Source organism: Lonchura striata, chromosome 2 (assembly GCF_046129695.1).
Source record: "Lonchura striata isolate bLonStr1 chromosome 2, bLonStr1.mat, whole genome shotgun sequence".
Taxonomy (NCBI): Eukaryota; Metazoa; Chordata; class Aves; order Passeriformes; family Estrildidae; genus Lonchura; species Lonchura striata.
In genome coordinates this window covers 90797315-90817847 of record NC_134604.1, presented here as the reverse complement: position 1 = coordinate 90817847, position 20533 = coordinate 90797315, and the positions used below count along the sequence as shown (strand labels likewise).

Below are 20533 nucleotides of genomic sequence, written 5' to 3'. Positions count from 1 at the left end.
AGCACAGCTTATCTGAACCAATTCAGTGTAACAAGCAGTCCATGTGAGAATTACTGCTCTGGAGTACATGGACTGGCTGTCCTGCTCTGGCTGAGAAAGTATCACAACATTTACCACTGTGCCAGCGTTCCCAGAACATTTTTTTCTGACAATATAAGTGTGACATTTTAGAAAGAGTTCTTACGACAAGAAAATGGGCATCATGCCATTCACCAAAAACATGAGATTTTACCCTCTGCCTCCCTTCATATCTGGGAATTAAGAGCCTGGACTCTGAGGCTACAATTGGTTATAGGGAGCAACATAACACATGGAACTTTTGTTAATCTCACACCAAATGACTGGGTGCAGGAAACATCCTCTGCCACTTACCTCAGGGCAGCAAACATTCTTCTGACACAGAAGGTCATGCAAGGGGCTCACCCTGCAGAAACTCACCACAGGACCAGTCTCAGGGTAGTTTGTCCTTTACCATATGTTGTACTGTGCATGACACATCTTCTGTATCATGGGAGTTTGTTCTTTGTTCCTTTTTCCTTTTTTTCTTTTCTTTCTTTTTTAAAAGCCTGACTACTATGTGCTGATGGTGCAGGTACACAATGTGTTTGCTTTGGCAGTGATAGCAGCTGAATAATTTCCCACTTCTTCCCCCAGCCCAGCTGTTCACCCTGTTCCTCTTGGTCGTGCTGACTGTTTGCATATGGGTAGGACAAACCAGGACAGAGAAATAACAATGTTAAAAAGTAACTTGCAACAAAAAATCCCCAACATTCACAGTTGCAAGGACACTGACTTGTGATTGAGACAGGAATGCACTGCAGAGGACAAGTAACTTCAAAATACATCATTAAAAAAGTATTTCATACAGTCTGCAAAAGAAGTAGGAAGCAGCTTGTGTTAGGGACAAGGATGTTAAAGCTACAAAACATGTGAAAAACAATTGTTGAAATACATAGACTAAACAACAAAGATGACATTTGGAATTACACAAGTGTGTTGCCATCTACTGTGAGCATACGTGTATTTCTTCAATCTGTCTAATCTAGTATAAACATAGAGCAGCAGGTAGATCTAAAAAAAGCCTCTTTGAAAACACCACAGATACCCATCTTGCCTTGGGGAGATGATAAGGAAGACAGCAAACCAGGTATGACAGCACCTGCAGGCATCATTTAATGTGTGGTTAGAAGGTATTCACATTCCACCGAAAGGAGGAGAGGAGAGGGAGAGGGAGAGGGAGAGGGAGAGGGAGAGGGAGAGGGAGAGGGAGAGGGAGAGGGAGAGGAGAGGAGAGGAGAGGAGAGGAGAGGAGAGGAGAGGAGAGGAGAGGAGAGGAGAGGAGAGGAGAGGAGAGGAGAGGAGAGGAGAGGAGAGGAGAGGAGAGGAGAGGAGAGGAGAGGAGAGGAGAGGAGAGGAGAGGAGAGGAGAGGAGAGGAGAGGAGAGGAGAGGAGAGGAGAGGAGAGGAGAGGAGAGGAGAGGAGAGGAGAGGAGAGGAGAGGGACCATGCAAGTTCAGCATAAAAGAAAAAGATATTGTCTTAAAGCTTCTTTTTTAGACGCTAAATTTATTGGAGCATATGGAATGTTTTTATTGCCTCTGACATATTCAAAAGCAAGTTTTCCTTCAAATTATTTTTTTTCTTTTTTTGTCTTATAGCAAGCTGTTATGATTAAAAAAATCCACCCGTTTCCAAACACACAACATTAAGGCAAAAAACTCCCTGCATGAATTCTGGTTTGTAGGAGTAACTGACTCAATTGACTCTCTTTTGGGATACTTCTAGAGCCTGTGGTTTGTAGAACTTCAGACTCACTGATTACACAATTTTTCTTGACTGGTAGTTGATGAACCTACATTGGTTTGTCCTTCCACCCTAAAGTGTTATTGGCATGTAGAGTGAGGTGTCAATATTTGATGTGTTTTGCAGTGAGGATAGGAATGAACCTGCCATTTGATTTTAATGGTGACTTTCTGGGCCCTGGTTTGCTCACAGATGACCTTGCTCAAGAAAGAGGAGAGAGATCTTCAGGTTCTGCAGATGAGAAAACTTCCTTCTGAGAGTAGAAACAACACTGCCTGATATGTGACCCTTGAATGTCTTTTCACTGTGATTTTAAATTTAGCTAACAGATACTTATTAAAACTTCTGCCATATTTTAAGTGTTGTTTGGATCTAATCAGTAACAACTTCCAAAATGTCCTCACTCTAAACAGGAGAGGATTTAACTTGTGTTTTTATCTCATGCTAAGAAAAGATTTCTGATCAGGATTAGTTGAGGAGACAGTATTTGCATTTGAATTATTTTTCTGCCTTAAATTTAAATTCTGCTATAATAACACTGTCTTTCAAAAAAAACTTTTCAGTGTAATTGTTCCTGACAATGCTGGAAATCCCATTAAATCTCCAGTGATCATATTTCATAGGTTGTAGGTGAAATTTCGAAGGAGTTCCTGAGATATTTTGGCTGTGCATAGTCAGAAATTGGAAAACTGTCCCTTCATTCCTTGGTTTTGATGCAGAACAGCTCCTACCTCAGTGGTACAGTGTTTGCTCCTGTCCATGGTGCTCTGGCAGGAACCTGCACCAGTGTTCTCTTCCCCTGCTGCTCTTCCCCCTCACTGCCACACTGCTCAGATCCTCTTCTACCTGCAGAGCTGGGCTTTGGTACCCAACATGCTGCTCCCTTATAATGCTCTCAGTTCAATCTATCTTGGCAACTTTTGTCTGGGGCCTCGAGGGAAATACTTTAAAACCCAACAAAGAACAGATTTCAGCTGTTGACCTCAGCAGTTCTTGCAGCTACATCATTTCCCTCGTGCTTGCTGTCTGCTAACCAGAGAGGACGCAAGTTGGCTGGCCTTTGGCCAGGGAGCTGGTTGCTCTGCACATTTCTGCAACCACGCCAGTCCATTGCCACAAGCACCACAGGGAGTTGTAAAAAAAACCCAAAGATGTGTTACAGATGCCTCAGTCTTTGCAACTGTATATGAAAGAGGAGCCAACAGCCTGTCGCTGCTTTGGGGACTTACAGTACTGGGATATGAACAAGACCATTTTCTTGTATTGATTTCTGCACAGGCATTGTTGGAAACAGTGCTAAAACAGCACTTTTTTTAAAAATTTCAGATCAAGCCCATATTCCTGGGAGTGCCCCATTCTTCCCTCATCATGCAGGTTGGCACTTATGTGAACTGATGGTCACAGAGAGTGAAAATTTAGGTAGAGTGAGATACCAGCTTACCCAGGCAGGAGACATACTCCCCTGGCCATGTGAATGATGGGTATTTTTGTGGATCCTGTTCTCTTCTTGTATGCTTACTCACACAGTAAACAATGTATTTATTAATATTTCAACCACATATATACTGACAACTTTCTTTCACATTGCATCTCCCCAGTAGATTTTAGATAGATCTTTACATTTAATTCCAGCTATTGCAACACAATTAATACTAATTGTTGCCTTGTTGCTTTTGAGGATTTGGGGGTTAGTTTGGGTGCTTTTTCCTTGTTCTGTTTTGTTTTGTTTTTGTATTGGGACAAGCACTTGTATCTCTTCAGTTATTAAATCAGGCTCCTTCCCCACTGCAGTGGTAGGCACTGGAATCACTGGGGATTTGTCACTGCTGTTAGACAGGAGTGTATCAAGGGGATGTCATCTCTGCAAGGTGCCTGATTCTCTTCTAGCCATCACTGCCAAGGTCACCACTGGGGCAGTCAGACCAGCTCCTGCTGCAGAGAAGGCAGAAACAGGTAAGGGAGCACACCCAGGCATGCTGTACATGAGGCTGACATAAGTTACATAAGGCTGTAACTTAAAACTGCCAAAGCAAATGGTACTTAGACCCTTTGAAAATTTTATCACCGATTTCTAGTCCAATGTTGGATACTGGGCCAAAATCTGAGTTTGCTTGGATTTTTTGGGGGCATTGTTCAGTATAACCCATGACAAGCCTTATGGAAAGGGTTTATTCTCAAATTCCTTCTGGGACTGAATGTATAGAAGAGAAAGGCTTCTTAAAAAAAAAAAAAAAAAAACCAACGAAAAAACAAAAAGCATTGGAATTGTCTGCCTGGAGAGGTGGTGGAGTCGCCCTCCCTGGATGTGTTTAAAAAAAACTGGATGTGGCACTCAGTGCCATGGTTTAGTTGAGGTGTCAGGGCATGGGTTGGACTCAATGATCTTGAAGGTCTCTTCCAACCTTGTGATTCTGTGATTCTGTGATTCCTAGTCTCAGCTCCTCTGTCTAGCCCCAGAACAGTCAAGAGAATAGAGAAAATGCATTTAAAGAGGAGGGCCTATGCAACTCCAAACTTGACCATGTTTCCAGAAAATAAATGTAGAAGTTGTTACCTTGTCTCTACTGAGCATACGTAACTCATTTTTTTCTCACATTTGTAACCTGGTGTAATGGTTTGACACTTCTTTTTCCGTGTCAAACTACGACACTTGGAAACAGGAAAAAGCACATTTCATGCCAAGCTGCAATTTTTTTCCTCCCAAGGATGGTGATATTGCAACCTTTACATAATTTTTTATGTGAAAAACCCCACTTTGGTGTTATTCTGCAGTGCCTTATCTCCCTCAGCTGACTTGGAAAAAAACAAGCTTCCCCCTGCCCAAAGCCCTTGATTAAATCAAAGTCGGAAAATGGAAAATTTCAGACCATATGTTCAAAGATATAAACAATTGAAACCAAGATATTTTTCTAGCCAGAACTATCAACCATATCTACAATGATTAGTTCTAGTTATGTTTCTTTAAACCATGTTCCTTTTTATCCCCATACAAATACATCTGTGATCTAGAGCTCCAAATACCCTGGAAAAAGCAAAACAAACAAACACAAAAATCCTCTTCCTGAGAAGATGAACAGAAAAAAAAAATAGAATTTGAGTCAGAAACAAGGATACTGTTCACAGAAAAAAAAAAAAAAAAGCCATAGCTGCATCTACTTAGAGAAATGTCTTACACTCAGATGGCACGTGGGTTTGTTGCCACCCTTGGTGGCAAATTACTTTCATCCCCCATCCATAGCTCTGTGACATGACCATCCACAGTTTTATCATGGTTTCAGATGAGTTAACAGCACACAGTCTCAAAACTTTCCTAAGGGGAGAAAAAAAGTAATATTTTTAATCTCTTGCATTTTTTACATTTTTGACATATTTGTGGCTATTTCTGCATAGCAGGTAACCTGCAGAGGAGTATGGACATTTAAATGTTTCTGTGACTACCTACTCAGCAGCTTCACCTTCAGCAGACAGCAAACCTCAAAACCCATTTCCATTTGAGAAAATCTGCCAGGGTGAGGATGATTCCCTAATTAGCCACATCCTCTGTGTGTCACCATTAGGTAACACAAGGAAATGTGTTCACGGCTTGCTGCTTCATCGAGCTGCTGTAGTGATTCATTCCACATCACCTGGCACTGTGAGAGCAGAAAAGCCCAGGCTGACAGTAGGGATGTGAAGGAGAGCCCTTTCCTGTATGACTTCAGACAGTGTCTCTGCCTTCGTTTTTTCACAAATGAAAGTTTTCCCTGTGCTGCCCCAAGAACCTTGCCCTCCTACCTCCCAGAGCAGGAGATGTTTTAGGTTGGGTCAGTTCAAAATATGTGTGTCAAAATGTGTTTTCCTTGAATGTGTGTTTCTTACAGGGTTATCAGCTGGATGCCAGTGTCTATTCAGAGCAGTAAAATACTCAGTTCCCATGAAATTCTTCACAGGGCCTGAACTCCTTCTGTGGCCAGGGAACAACAGCCACGTGCATCTCCAGCAGGTATTTCATCTGGCTTGTTTCAGACACTCACAACTGTACAGGAAACCTAAGCAACCATTTTTGGATCAAGCCTATAGAATGTTGTACTTCAGAAACATGCATGCAGCCCCCTATCTACAGTAATAGGCATCTCTGCATTTTCACTTGATTCCACCTGTCCCAGCACAATTCCTTCACCCAGAGGTAACCTGCCTGTGCTTATGATTGAATATTCTGTATATGTGCAGTCTCAGGGTCTGTCATCAGACTGTTGAGAAATGTGATGGGTGCAGGAGTTACTGACTGTACAGCCTGGAGCTCTGAGTTATTTCAGGGCCTGGGAGTTATTTTTGAAGGGTGCACTGTATTTTATATTATGTCTGCAACACAGTTACTTACAGCTGCAGAAAGCCATTAGTTTCTATTGCAAAGAAGAGCCTCTTCCAGGTGCCTTCACTGGGCCTGTCATGTCTGCAAGAACATTCCCTGAAGAGGTGAAGCAACACTCAAATATATCATAAACTTGATGACTACTCTCCCAGGAGTTATGCCAGTCTTAAGTATTAGACTCAGTTCATGGAAAAGTGCTGGGAGTTTCCCTGAGGAACAGTCTGCTTGGTTTAATGAAGGTTAGCATTGGTTCCAGCAGGAAATAGAGTTTATGGTTTAGCCCTGGTAGCAGCACACCAATAAAGGACCAGTCAAGTCCTTATTAAGACATGGCTCAGGAGTATTTTGTCAGTGCTTGTGGCCAGATGGCAAGGCCTTATGCTGACCAGCATCAAAGGAAATATTTTGCTTTGATCTCCAGACTGGCCAGCCCAGGCTCCTGACCCCCAGCCTCTTTATCTACCACTGAGCAGGCTGACCAGCTGGGCATTTGAATTCTCAGTCCTGCTTTGTCTGTCCCCATTGACTTTGCTGAGGTTTCCTTTCCCTCTAAAAGGTGTCTCCTCTAATGCATTGGCATTGCAGCCCAATCTGCTCCAGAAACCTGCCTGAGGATGGCTGGTATCTGTCAAGTAAACATAATGTTTAATGATATCCTAAGTGCTTTGATATTAACCATGTGTACAATGTAGGGAAAGTGGATTTTGGTTGTAAATATTGTCCCATCAAAAAAAAAATTCTGAGTGCTTGTTCTACCATTAATGACCATTAATACACACCTTATTTTCCTGCAGCATCTATTGTACTCATTTAGACTCTGCTGAGGATGTAGACAAAGATGAGAAACTAAGATGTGGCTAAAAGGAAAACAAATCCTTAGGAAGACACCATCAACCATTCTCTCCATCAAATGGGAAATTATCTATTACCGCTCATCAAAGGTCTTCACTGAAAGTGGGTTCTTTATGTTATAACATACCACAGAATATTGTACTGCAGCATTAATTACTGCATATACTTTTTACAATACTCCAGGACTGTAGAATTTTATGGTTTTTTACTGAAAGTACATCCTGGGTCATTCATTCTGCAAGTTTCTTTCCCCAGTTTTAGAGAGGAAAGCTTCTTTAAAAATGGTAATGAACTAAAAGTTGCAAAATTTTACTTATTTGTAGCCTTAAGGATCAAAAAGTGGAAAATAAAAAGCTTTATTTCTGCCCTGCTATATTCGAACTAAAATAAGACTGTTCAAAAAAATAACAACCAAAAAAACCCCAAAACTCATTTTTAGGGGCATCTGATTTAATGTATTTTGCACTCTTTGAGGCTATGAGACTGAAAATTCTTCCTGTTTGCCTGTGGGCTCATAGTGAGAAACTGAAGTTGGGTTTCAATTTTTTGTAAGTGGAAGTGAGAGGAGTTAAAGCAAGAACTTGAGTCTCTGTCCTGCAACCATGTTCAAAGTAAAATGCCCTGCTCTTTCTGCATATGAAATCTTTGTCAGTTGGGATCTCTAAAATGTGCATACATCTTAAAAAAGGAGAGAAGTGTTTTCTCATTATGTCTGCTCAGTAATATTAATATGATTGTTTTCGTAGCTTTGAAATGTTGTGGAAGTTCCTTAGCTTACATTAGCTTTTCAAGCAGGGAATTTGTCTGTTGTCAAAGTAGTCTGGCATGCCAGCCTGACCTTTAAGAAGACAATGTCCTTAGTATGAATTGTATTTCTCTTGGGATGCCCTTTTTTTCTTTACTTATGAATAAGATAAGCCTGTTAAATATATAATATTAGTTTTCAAACTTTCCATTCTTCGGAAAGGAGGGGTCTTTTTCCTCTTTAAGGGTGTTTGTTCTACTTCTGCTTCTACTTCTGAGGATTACTCATTCCAGTACACTGGCAGGTAGCATAGACAGGATGTACTATATAATGTTATTTAGAAGAATTACTGCCTCCAGTGTAGGGCATACACAATATAAAAACTAGCAAAATAAAAAAGTGGTGATGTCTCACCATCTTCTTCCCAAAGAAAATGTGGCCAAAACATAATGTGGTCAGCCAAAAAGATAAGTAAAAATCAGTGTTCTGCAGTCTGTGATCACTACATGAAACATAAGAATTTGATCCAGGAAAAGACTGCAGAATGGTGTTTGTAAATAATTGCCCACACAGTCACTCACTGATATCACTGAAGAACAACAAAAAGAAGTATTGGTGAGAGAGAAACCTTCAGACTTTGGCCCCCTTTTTCATGGTTGTAAGTGCAAATCTCTGTGACACTGCTGTACAAATGGTCTCATGCCCTTTGAAAAAAATGTTGAGGAACATTGGAATTGACACCTGTCATTTTCTGTGATTTTCGCCTATGCAAAGGGTAACTTACATAGCATTTCACAAAGGCATCTGTGTCTCTTCTGCACCCCTCAGCACTTGATTACTCTCTTGTCTTGTACTGCAATCAAACTGTAAAATCTGGGGTAATGGCCATCTCCTCCTTTTCTCTGGACCTTTTAGCTCAACAGGATCAGTCTCATTATAAGGATATTGAGGAGCTAAAGAAAAAGTAGTAAAAAAAATAGCAAATAATTAAGGTAATGAAGAGTTAACAACTGAAGTAATAAGTACCTGTATTTAACATATTATACATATTTTTAAACAGTAATGGAAAAGATCACCATAGGAGTCATAATTGTTACTATTTTTCCCTTGTGTAGATTTTTTAGTCTATGACTCTCTGAACATGCTAATTAAAGATTTTGCACATATCCAAGTACAAATAATTCCCATCTGGAAAGGATAGAATGTGAGAGTGAAGTAATTTAATGCCAATAATATCCTCATCTGACATTATCACTGCAGATCTGGGGTTGGATTTCCGTTTTTTATTAGCTAGCAATCTTAGTGTGCCATAGATGGATTAAGTATATCCTCATCTACTGTTTGGTACATGGGCCAGTAGTCACCATCAGGTGATGGATCTTTGCAATGAGCAGGTACCAGCAAACCTCTGACCTCTGAAGTGACTCTTGTGTGCCAGTCTGCAGCTGTAAAACTGGGACTCGGCTTCAGACTTGAAGGTGGCAACTTCCTTTTCATTTTACCACTCACTATATGTGACAAAAGAATTCCTTCCTCCAATTTCTTACTGATGGCATTAAGATTTCAGCTTTTCCTTTGTGGGATGGCAACCACCCCTTTTCTGCAGTAAACAGCTGGGGTGTCAGTATCAGCCACAGACTTTTTCCTTGGAGCCAGGCAGCCACAGCCCCAGAAGAGTCTGCTCAATAGAAAGCAGCAAGATTTAAACTTTCACCATAGCCTTATTTAATTAGAACTTCTGCAGGTGGTTACATGACATTTCTTCAGGAAACTTTGCTTTGTGGCCATGGGGAGGGATAAAGGCAATCACTTTCTCCTCTAGCTGTCCTGTTTGACACCAAGGTGAGTGATTCCCATCTCTGTTTCAGAGGTCAGCTGCCCATTTGCAAAACTTGCAGGATCCAACTCTCCTCTCTTTTCACAACTAACAAATCCCCAGTATTTCTTGGAGCAGCTCTGAGTCAGGTTTGGGTGGGTGCCACAAACCCGTCACAAGGAGCCAGGCAGCCAAGTGGGCAAAAGGCACCACAGTCACATTTAGCTGTATCCTTCAGTAGCTGTTTCAGTTGTAATTCTTCTTTTGTTCAGCCTGCAGCAGATGGTGAATCAGAGCACATTTGGGCAGGTGGAAGATCTTCCAGCAGCAATGTCTGGAGCTCTGAACTTGGCTCCTTGCTTGTCCTCCCCCCTGCCTGGCTGTGCTGGCCCAGGGTGCTGTGTCTGCTCAGATGGCTCCAGACAGAGAAGAGGGCTAGGGAAGAAAAGTGGCAGATGGCAGCTGAAGCTGAATCAAAGAAGGAGGCCTCACCTCCACACAACAAGCACTGATAGGAACTGTATTTTTGGGCAGCTGTGTTTTGGGTGGCTATATTTAAGAAGTTCCCCTTTACAGAGAATTTTGATTTTAAAACTTTTTGCTGTTTTCCCCATCTCACCCTGCCTGTGGGCATAAAGGGACAGATCCAGACCTAAATTAAAGTAAGTGTGAAGCTCAGGTGGCAGGACCCCATGGCTCTGTGTTGACCAGATGTAATGCTTCAGATGTGGGGAGTGTTTTTCAAGGGGTGATCCATCTTTATTACCATGTTTGCTGTGAGAACACGTCTGTACAAGATGTGGAATTAAAGTGAGGTAGTTTTTTCTATGGCCTTCCTGAGTTAACAGAAAGCTGGCAAAGCTTTCATAGCCCTTCCCAGGTGCCCTTCTTGTAACCATGCCAACATGTTTTGCAAACACTGAATTGGCCAAAATAGCTGCTTTCACATAATCTAAAATTTGTCCACATAAAGTGTTGGGAGAGGATGAGTAAGAGGGGTGAGCAGGCCTGTAGGAACTCGTATATGCCCCTGAAGTGCTGTTCTCTGTGTAACTCAGGATACAATGCTCTTGTGCAAGTCTGGGGGCATTTAGCAGAGGTGCTTGGTATCTGCTGCTCTTTTCACTTCTCCCACATTGACAGAAAAAAAAGGATGGGTTTTGCCACCAAGATGATGCCAAGTCCTTGGATAAAGCAAGTATAAGATATTTAATATTTAATTTTGCAACCTCAAAATATACAAAAACTAAAGGGAGACCAACACATTATAAGAAAACTTGCTAGCAGGACAAGAAAATGTGCCAGAGGTAGCAGGACAGGTCTAAGACTTAGATTTTCACTACTCACATTGGTTAGGCAGGCTGCTGAGATCCATAAGCCTGTGTTTGCTGCCCCACAGAAGTGCTGGTGCCAGTAACTGTAGTCTTGCCACAGGACAGAAGTGTCCCAGCCACTCTGCCATGACATTCCTGAAGTAAAGGAGATCTAGCTATGAAGTTTGCCATTCTGGGGGAACTGAAACTCAAGCTAATCTGAATCACAGCATCACAGAAAAATGTAGATTGGAAAAGACCCTTGAGTCCAGCTGTTAGTCCAGCTCTGGTGGTGACTCACCACATCTCTGGGCAGCCTGATCCAATGCTTGACAACACCTCAGTGAAGAAATATCTCCTAGAATCCAATCTAAACCTCCCCTGGCATAACTTGAGGCCATTAATTATGTTAATAATAGACAGGGGACAAACTGTTTCTCCTAGCTTTCATCCTGATGATTAGGACCATTTCAAGCATTTTCTATTTTCTCAATCTATTTTTGTCTGAAGGAGGTTTCATAGAACATGCAATATCTCAAGGAGACCAATACTCAAGTGAATTGAACTGTGTGACTTATTCCAAGCAGGAAGTGGTCTTGATAAGCTTTCCTAGTTCTCTGCAGCTTCAAAAGCAAATTGCCAACCTAGGAGCCGCCTTGTTAGATGACCTAGGAGAAGATGTGCTGGCAAGGGTCCCTGGTCCATCAGCAGGAGGCTGGGCTGGAGCAGCTGGGCTCTACTTGCAAACTGTGTCCTGCAACACTATATGGTTGGTTAATGGTTATCCTCTGTGTCTTTCTTTTGATCTGGGGCTCCATCCAATCAACACCTGTAGATAGAAGGAGTTCCAGGGAATCCTCTGCCTGATTGCATGGCATGCAGCACTCTGTACTGCACCAAGTACCCTCTAAAATAAGCTCAAGGGAAAGTGCTTTTGTCTATTTTAATATCTGCACTAATTGCTTTTTTTAATTCCACAGAAATGAGGTGAAATGACAAAGATTTCACCTGTGGGGCATTGTCATGCCTTTACCTCAAAAGGAAATCATCTGGATTTCTCAGGCAATTTTGCAGGAAAAAGCCAGGGATCTGCCAAAAGTTTGCTAAAATTAAAAATATTAACTAAGCCTTGGAAAAAAGTTTGAGATGGTACTTCCACAACTGCAGTTTTGAGTGATGACCAAGGAGGACAGCAACACACCCTCAAGACAGGTTCCTTGCAGAGGGGAAGGTGGTGGGAGAACGGGACTCAAAACGAGCCCTGCAGTTTGGCAGGGGGTCAGCTGGCAGCACCCAGGCCCTGGTGTGCTGGTGAAGGAGTCCATGGGCTCCATGGCTGAGGGAGTACAAAGAAGGAAAACACTCTTTCAAAGTACCTCTGGAAAATCTGGCAGTGCCCAAAGCACTTACTGCAGTTCTGAAGAGCAGTTGTGTTATTTTCCCTTTTGATGGGGCATCAAACTGAGTGCCAGATTCTCCACCTTACTTGCAGAAATGGAAAAAACAGAAATAATCTCAAAAAAAGCTGTCTTCCAGGATGTAGATCTACAGTATAGGCTCTTGCATCACCATGGAAATTAAGAAATCTCTGACAGCTTAAATCTCACTGAGAAGGAAATAAAATAGAAAAATGTCACAACATGGCAGGATGAAATCTGTCCTTCCTGGATACCTAGTGAGATAAACAGTTCTGGACCAGGGTCAGGCATGGAACTGTAATAGGCTCCTGTCAGAGGGCTCCACTGGCAGAGAGGAGTAATGTCTTGAGTGGTTAAAATGCATTGAAAATTTCTATCCTGCCCCTTGGAAAAACATGTTAGTTAAACATTAACGTGGTTCCTTTGCCAGTGGCACAGGTCACAGGATGGGGACAAGCAAGGACAAATGACCATAAACTTGTTTCTCTCACCTTCCACAGATCCAGCGTTACATCCTGGGTTTGGGCTTCATAGGTCATATTTACCTTATAGTGTTTCTGACATATTCTAGGAAATAGTACGGGTTAGCCAGCACAGACTAAAGCCTGCTGAAAAAATGTGCTGCTGGACCAGTGCCACCACTGCCTTCTTTCTCAGTCACTCAAATATTTCCTGCTGCCATGTCATTTGGCTGCACACTGGTGCTTCTCTGACCCTTCTCTTAGCCAAAGAGCTGGGTAGGTTTTATTTTGTGCAGAGGAGTTTGTAAATGCAACTTTGGATGTCAGTGTGTATATTGTAGGTACTGGGGCTACTTATGTGAGAGGACTGGCAAATCATTCTTATCCTGGAGTATGGCACTTTAAAAAATAAGAGTTTCTGAACAAGGCAATGGTAAAAAAATAATTTCACCAATACACATTACACCCAAATAATCTAACATGAAAGAATTAAAAAAGGATTGGTATCTAAAAGAATTTTATATGTGGAAGTGATTTTGAAAACAAGCACACATTACAGACTTAAAAAGAGGCTAAAAAAGTGTAGACAGATGGTCAGATACCAAATTAGATGCAATTAGGATATGGAAAGATAATTTATCATATTCCTTACTCCCAACTTTTCATATAGACACTGGACTTGGCAAGCTCTTTATCTGATGAGTGCTTACAATAGAGCTGAGAGGTCTGAACACTGCCAGACCTGGCAGATCTAGTTTTTTGCAGGCTTAGTCCTACCAGCTGCTATCCCTGAGGTGCTGGGTGCTTTGGCCTCACTTGTTCCTGTGCCCTTCCTGTGCCCATGATTTCACAGTGCAATAAATCCAGCATTAGGGCTCTGAGGTCAAAATCACTGCAGCCACACAATGTAAAGTGCTGACTTACACCAAACCCTTGCTGCTGAGTCAAGTTTTTGCTGTGAATCTGTTGTGCTGGCAGGGTTTTTTAAAATAGGAGCTTTAGTATCATCTGTTTGTGCAGCTTGAGCTTTATGCTGGATCAACCATCATCTCTTTTGGCCAGCCTAGGGATGGCACAAATCCTGTGTCTTTATGAACTTTATGAGAGAAAGGAACCATATGAGGAAGATATAGTGTCTCTGATTAACAGATTTTTTTAAAAAACAGCTGAAAGAAATGGAGTGTCAGACCTGCATAGTGACAAGGACTGAGTTGAAAAAAAAAAGCTAAACATTAAATCCACATGGAATGCCATGAATTTGGATGTCTAAAATTTGTCTCCTAAGGATTTCTGAAAGACAAATTCCAATACTCTTTAACAGACAGAGAAAATAAGGATTTCTGAAAGACAAATTCCAATACTCTTTAACAAACAGAGAAAATGCTCTGAAGCCAGATCTGAAATGAATGTATTTATCAAGATGCCTCATCTCCTCTCATGTCCTTTTGCTTTCTGGCTCAGCTTCAGATTATATGTAGGAGCCACTGTTTCTACAGAACTAATAACAGGCAGTATGTTCTGGCTATTATTAAGATGAGGGATCTCAAATATTTCAATTTATTTTATGAGAAAGTTAAGAATTTCTGCATAAAATCATCAATAAGGAAAATATCTTTCTCTGAAACCAGGTCCTGGTTATTCATGTTACCTAGAAATAGGATAATGAATATAATGGCTATTTTGAATCACAGGTAGTTCTAAAAGAAATGACAGGGAAAAATAATTTTGAGCTGCATCAAAATAGAAACCTTTCAGAAATGGCTGGTGAAATTAAAAGGTTTGAGAAAAATAATTTCAGGATAAATTAAATACTTGATTTGAGTAAAAGGCATTATTCTTTCTGCTTTGAGAACTTCCACACATACGAAACATAGTAGAAAGTAATTTTAAGGAACTACCAAGGCAGAAAGTTCAAAAAAATCAATTTCCTTTCGAAAAAAGCAGAAGCGAAACAAATAATTTTCTTAAAAAGAATTTTATTTTTTTTCTCTTAACAGACAATTCTAGCCCAGCATCAAATCACAAAAGCTCATAGCATTACTGAAACTGTGAGAAGTAATGCCACATCTGTGCATGTAAGTTGCTTTCCAGGTGGGAAGAGGAGAGAACAGGAGGGGATGCAAGCAGCCATAGGGAGGCAGGAGTGCAGGCCCTGCTGCCCATCTCTGCTGAGCCTCCTGAGGGCCCAGCCCCGGTTTGCTGGCAGGACTCAGAGAAAATGAATCTGCCTGAGACTCCCAGCCTACACTCTGCACAGATGGAGAAAATCAAAACCTCTTGTTCTGAAACGACTTTAATCTGGTGAGAGGGAGACCTCCATATGGATGCTAAAGTAAGCAGAAATTCTTACTGACAGTGTAACCCATTTAGATTTCCTGTATATATCGATTTGAGGAAGACACCAGAACACTGATCTTTGTGACCCCCTTCCCTGTTTGGTGTGGCACCTGAGATGCCACCCAGACTCAGAGGAGATTCCAGAGGGAGGAGCCCTCCTCTCTCCCTCCCTCTGGGTCAGCTGTTGATGCACCAGCCTCTCGCCTCTAAGAGCAAAGGGAGTGGGACAAAGGGACACCCTGAGTTCATGCTTTGAGTGATTCTGCTGGGAAAACATGAATATTGCCTTGGTATCGATAGCCCAATGCAGCTCTGTTGTTTGCCCTTCAATTTCACTCCAAATTTTCAAATCACTTTCCGTCTGATTTTCAATTTATGCTTCAGGTTATGTCTTCTTGATCTTTCTGAAAGTTGTATTTGCTGTATTTGCAAAGGCATTATCAAACAGCTATTTCCTGCTGCTAATACAGAGAAGGGGAAAAACATTTCTGCCAAAAACATGAGAGAGATTCCTACTCCTAAGGGCAGGATGTCTCAGCTCTAAAACTTTATCTGCACAATCTGCACATGAACTGTACTGCCTTGTAATGACTTAACCATCTTTAGGTGGAAGTGCTTATTTCTAAGAAGAAGAATCCATCTGCAGAGGCATATTTATATTAATCTGATGGAAGATGGGACTGTAAGGTGTGTGAGGCATAAGTGAACCTGTAAGGATAATGCCTCATCTTCACATATAACTCAGTGGAAACTTCCCAACTGGACTATTTTGGCTGTATGTCATTATTTGGAAGAACATATTGCTGCAATGTAGTGTTTGCTTGCTTTCTGTACACACTATGTACGCCATGGAATAAAAAAAAAAAAAAAAAAAAGGTATTTTGGCATAGGACAAAGCAAAGACACAGTAACTGTAAAACACAGCACAGAAACTCTGATGGCAATCACCCTGCACAGCAGGGGGCTTGTATTCAGCTAAACCAGTCTTCTGGTACAGCAGGTTCTGGCTAGCGAGACTCCATTGTCATTTACAAGCAAGCATATTTAAGTGGTTAGGATATCTTCATTCCATTTTGTTCTGATTTGGCTGGTCTCCTTGTACTCATTCTCTCTGAGCACACTTAAGGGACCAACCCCTTCATCTGCATATTCAGTTGCACAATAATTTTTTCATCGGGTCACTCTTCTGTGAGTTGCCATTTGCCAAGTACTGCATTTGGAAGCCTTTGCTGGTCTCAGGAGAGGTGATGCTTCACTCGTGTTGTGAAGAAGAAGTCCTCACAGGCAGGAAAAGCTGGGCTAGATGAAAAATGCATTAGCATAAGTAAGATAAAAATTTAAGATGCAGAAATTGTAATTGCAAAATATATCTCTGTGAATTCTGGCATTAATGGAACCCTGGAAAGCACAAAGAAAATAAGTCCCATTAGCCTGGGAATGACAGGCAGGTTTAAACTAAACCACATGATGTGGTGCTTAGGATGCACCGAGGACATGTGCAATCATTGGGGTGTACCCACAGAGCACATCTGAGGGTTACCAGCAGTTTGCCACTGCCAGCAGGGGCAGCCCAGCCATTCCCCACTAGGTTTAGCCCTGCCCCATCTCTGTCCCTCAGATGAGAACCTGTGAGCCAATCCTCACCTGGCACGAACTGCTCACCTTTTACTTTTGGTAGGGTTATTTTTGGTCAGGACAAGCCATTCAGTTGGTGCTTCATTCCAGCGCTTGGAAGAGACCAAGGTCTCCCACCAAGTGTGAGCAGGACAGAGCTCAGCCTGCAGCACCTGGGAGCTCAGGTACTTCAGCTGTACTCTGGTTGTTTAAGGAGTCTGCTCCTGGGCTATAAGAGCCCACCACCTTTCTCCAGGATTCATAGTGCTGCAATATCTTTTTCTTTGTGTGGAGCTTCTGATCTTAGACAAAAAACCAGTTTGTTTGGGGGCAGGGAGCATGCACCCCTTACTCTAAGAACCAGAGGCCTTGAGTAGTTATTAGGCATGTTCTAAACAGTGCCAAAGCTATGGCTTTGGACTTAGGGTTGCTCAAAGTTTATCTTTTTTCTCCCCTCCTAGTTCCTGTGAATTAACAGCATCATTGTTTTTCATCATGTCAACAAACCAGCCTCAAATACCCAGGATTTGTCCCTACCAGCAAAGTCCAAAAAGATAAATAATGTGAAGAGAGCTGAAAGTGTCATTCAGATGCAATCACATCAGTACAGGTTATTGCTGGCATAATTTCTTTTCCCTGTGTAAGTGTTCTGGTTTTGAGTTGGTTTCAGTACACAGCCTGTTCCAAAGAACACTACATCACCAATTGTAGTTCCTGCCTCTTGTGCTGCTATCCCAACTTGACAGCCAGTGCTGCTAAACAGCAGCAGAACTGAAATGCTGAGGAATGTGGATGGGAAGGGACTTTCTGGAGTACAAGTAAAGCTTATAGGGAGAACAGCTTAAACTGCAAATGTATTTGGGAGGTTGAGATTCTGTAGAAAAGATTAATTTGAGACTCTTAGAATGGGAAAGGAGATTTAACCACATATCTTTCATTAAGTAACATGAGGAAATCCCCATGTCCATCTTGGAAAATTTTGATATAAATTACTTAGTTGCAGAATGGCAGAGTCTTCCTGAGCAGTACTAGTTCCAGCTCTGACCCTTTTTAAGTACCAAACTCAGAGAATATAATGACAGAAAACAAACACAGAAAAGCTGTTACACATACAAAAATGCTGAAAAATTGAATGCTTTCCATGGTGATTAAAAAAAAAAAAAACCCAAGACCCAACAAGTTCTTAAATTCAAGCTGGCATTTAGGGGCTACAACAGTCTAGGAAGCTTGGCAGGAAAAGGAGCACTAAGCAAAGGTTATTGTTATTATTCTTTTTCTGGTAAAGCAGGGGCCAGTTGTACTAGAGTTTATCCCATTTATTTAAAAGAAGCTCTTATTATGTTGTCCTCTTAAACTTCTGACTACTTCTGGTTTCTTTTTTTTTTTGGTTTGTTTTTGTTTTTTTTTTGTCAAACCCACAAAAATTTGTTAAGGAGGACTTGGTTAGTTCAGTGTAAATTTCCATTGCTTGCTTTCTGGACATTGTTTCTTTTAAATCTTACACAAGCAGAAGTTGCTTGATGGGTTTGGAGCTTAAGTTCACATTCTTTGGCAATCCAAAAATGGGAGTACTACAGCTTGATATAACACCCAGACTAAAAACTAGGGAGGTGTTAGGTTTCTTCTTAAGTCAACTCTTCTGTTTGTCAATGTTCCTTTTTTTCCCCCCCACATTAATGACTGCTGAATAGTTTGCAAAGAATGCTACAGATGACCAGTCTTGTGTGCTGCAAAGTGTTATACTCCTCTGCCCCTGGAAGCTCCCTGGTGTGAACACCATTACCTATCTGTACAGAGAGCCTAACAGGTTATACTGTAATAGGAGGTGAGGAAGCAAATTGATAGAACTCTTAGAAGAGGAAAAAGGAATAGATCTGAAAAGAGATCCAATGAGAATTATTGCAGAGTTACACAGAGAATTAATTTAGCTAGTCATACAAGATCCATCAGCCTGTTGTCCTCCTGAAAGAACAGGCTCTATATCCTTGCCTGCAACCTTCCCAATACCTTTTGAGTACAAACTAAGTCACTTCAAGAAAACAAGTAAGAACCAATTATCTCTGTAGCTTTTGATTTTGAAATATTTCCCACTATCCAAATCAAAAAGTTCTTTCATAAAATCCTTCTTCATCTGGTTTTCACCCTGAGGAAAAACTAAAGTCCCCAAGCATCAAAGTCCTCGGGGAGAACATAATTCATTCCAACAGCAATGGCAGCTCAGTTTTCAGCTGCAGTAGCAGGCTGAAGGACCTCTCCCTCCATGGTCTCTTCTAAGAGGCTGGGGGTGCACGTATCTGGGAGTGGGATGGGGATGGAACAGGGGGAATCAATGTCTTTCCTGTGTAAGCCAGGTGGGCCTGCAGAGGTATAACATCAAACCACAGTATGGGATCAAGAATCATGCATAAAGTCACCTCCAGGTGCTCACTTGCTGCTTCAGAGCTTTTCTGATGGCCAGGATTCCAAAACACCAAGCTTGCTTATTGACTATTTTAGTGTTTCCAAAATGAGGAAACACTTTTTACCCCAGAGCAGCAGTTCTTCAGCTTTGAAGCACAGAGCATTCTGTGGTAGAGCTGAGAGAAGCAGCTGGTTATTCACACAATGTACATTAATGTGGCTTGTACATTAATGTGGCTTTTTTGAAGCTAATTACCAGAACATAACGAAAGAAATAAAAGTTGGATGGAGTAACTCCTTGAACTTACTCTAATCTGTGGACTTACAATTGGTTTGCAATGCCATAATTTGCTGTAACATAGCTTGTGGTATTCAAATAATGGAGAGCTCTGGCTCTCTATTGCATAATTACCATAACAATTTTTTTTTGCTTAAAAGTATACCTATCCTCAGAAAGTCCTTGTTCCCTCCTTTGACTTTAGAGAGATTAAAAAGACTAATTGACACTGTAATTTAACTTCTTGGTGACCGTATCAGTCCTGTAGGTCCTGCTCAATCAAGATGCTGATACTGCTGCTGCTAAAATACAGGTTGTCTGATAGACACCTGCCCCAAATTTATTCCTGCACTTGACATGAACAAAGTCTAGCTAAGGTCAAACATAAGGAAGTTCTAGTTAATCACAGTTCTGGAGCGAAGTAGAAGCAATGGACGTAAATTAGTGTAATACAGAGCAATTCTCAGGAAAAGAAACCCTAAGATTTTATTATTATCTCCCTGTGAGTCTGCAATTTGCAATTTGCGCTATAATTCCATCAGCTGTCTTTTCTGCTTCTCTGCATAATCAGATATAACATCACATGTCATTAAAGAAACAATTATTCTAAGAACAGACTAATAAATGCCTTCTGTTAGATGCAGGATTTAGCCAGCAAACATAAATAGACTTTTTGCATCAATACCAGAGAGGATTAACAGTGACATTTTTATGTCACCCACTCATTTGTGAATTGCCACATTGTCACAGCAAGCCACAGGGTGTAAGGAAAAAAAAGGAGACAACCAGCAAATGCAAAGTTATCATTTGTGGGAGTGAAGAAACTGTGACTATTTAAAGATGCTAGTTAAAAACTCTAAAATGAGGAAATATTTGAATCCCACAAAAATTCCATATTTAAGATTGTAGGATTGAACATTTAATGAGAATTTGGTGAAAGAGGATTTTTTTGGGTACGGTACTTCTTATTCACAGTCTTCCTGTGTTAACTTGGACAACTTGTACAGTATTTGTGTGACTCATATTTTCTCAGGCTTTTAATTTTTGGGGTATATTTTAGGCAGTATTTCCCATTCTTATTGGAAGCAGTTTAGTAGTGTCTGCAGAGAATCTATAGATGCTCTGTATGGGTAGAGAAATTCTGCTT

The 20533-nt window shown here is 41.2% G+C and overlaps 1 protein-coding gene across 1 annotated transcript in view; it reads left to right on the top strand.

The window, feature by feature from the left end:
* The first annotated feature begins 1131 nt into the window (after window positions 1–1131).
* Window positions 1132–20533, top strand: part of SEPTIN10 (septin 10) — a 52887-nt gene continuing 33485 nt past the window's right edge. The window contains exons 1-3 of the mRNA XM_021545536.2: window positions 1132–1147; window positions 3690–3755; window positions 5663–5784. Of these exons, the coding sequence (XP_021401211.1) occupies window positions 5716–5784 (69 nt within the window). The 5' untranslated portion in view covers window positions 1132–1147; window positions 3690–3755; window positions 5663–5715. The remainder of the gene's footprint in view (window positions 1148–3689; window positions 3756–5662; window positions 5785–20533) is intronic.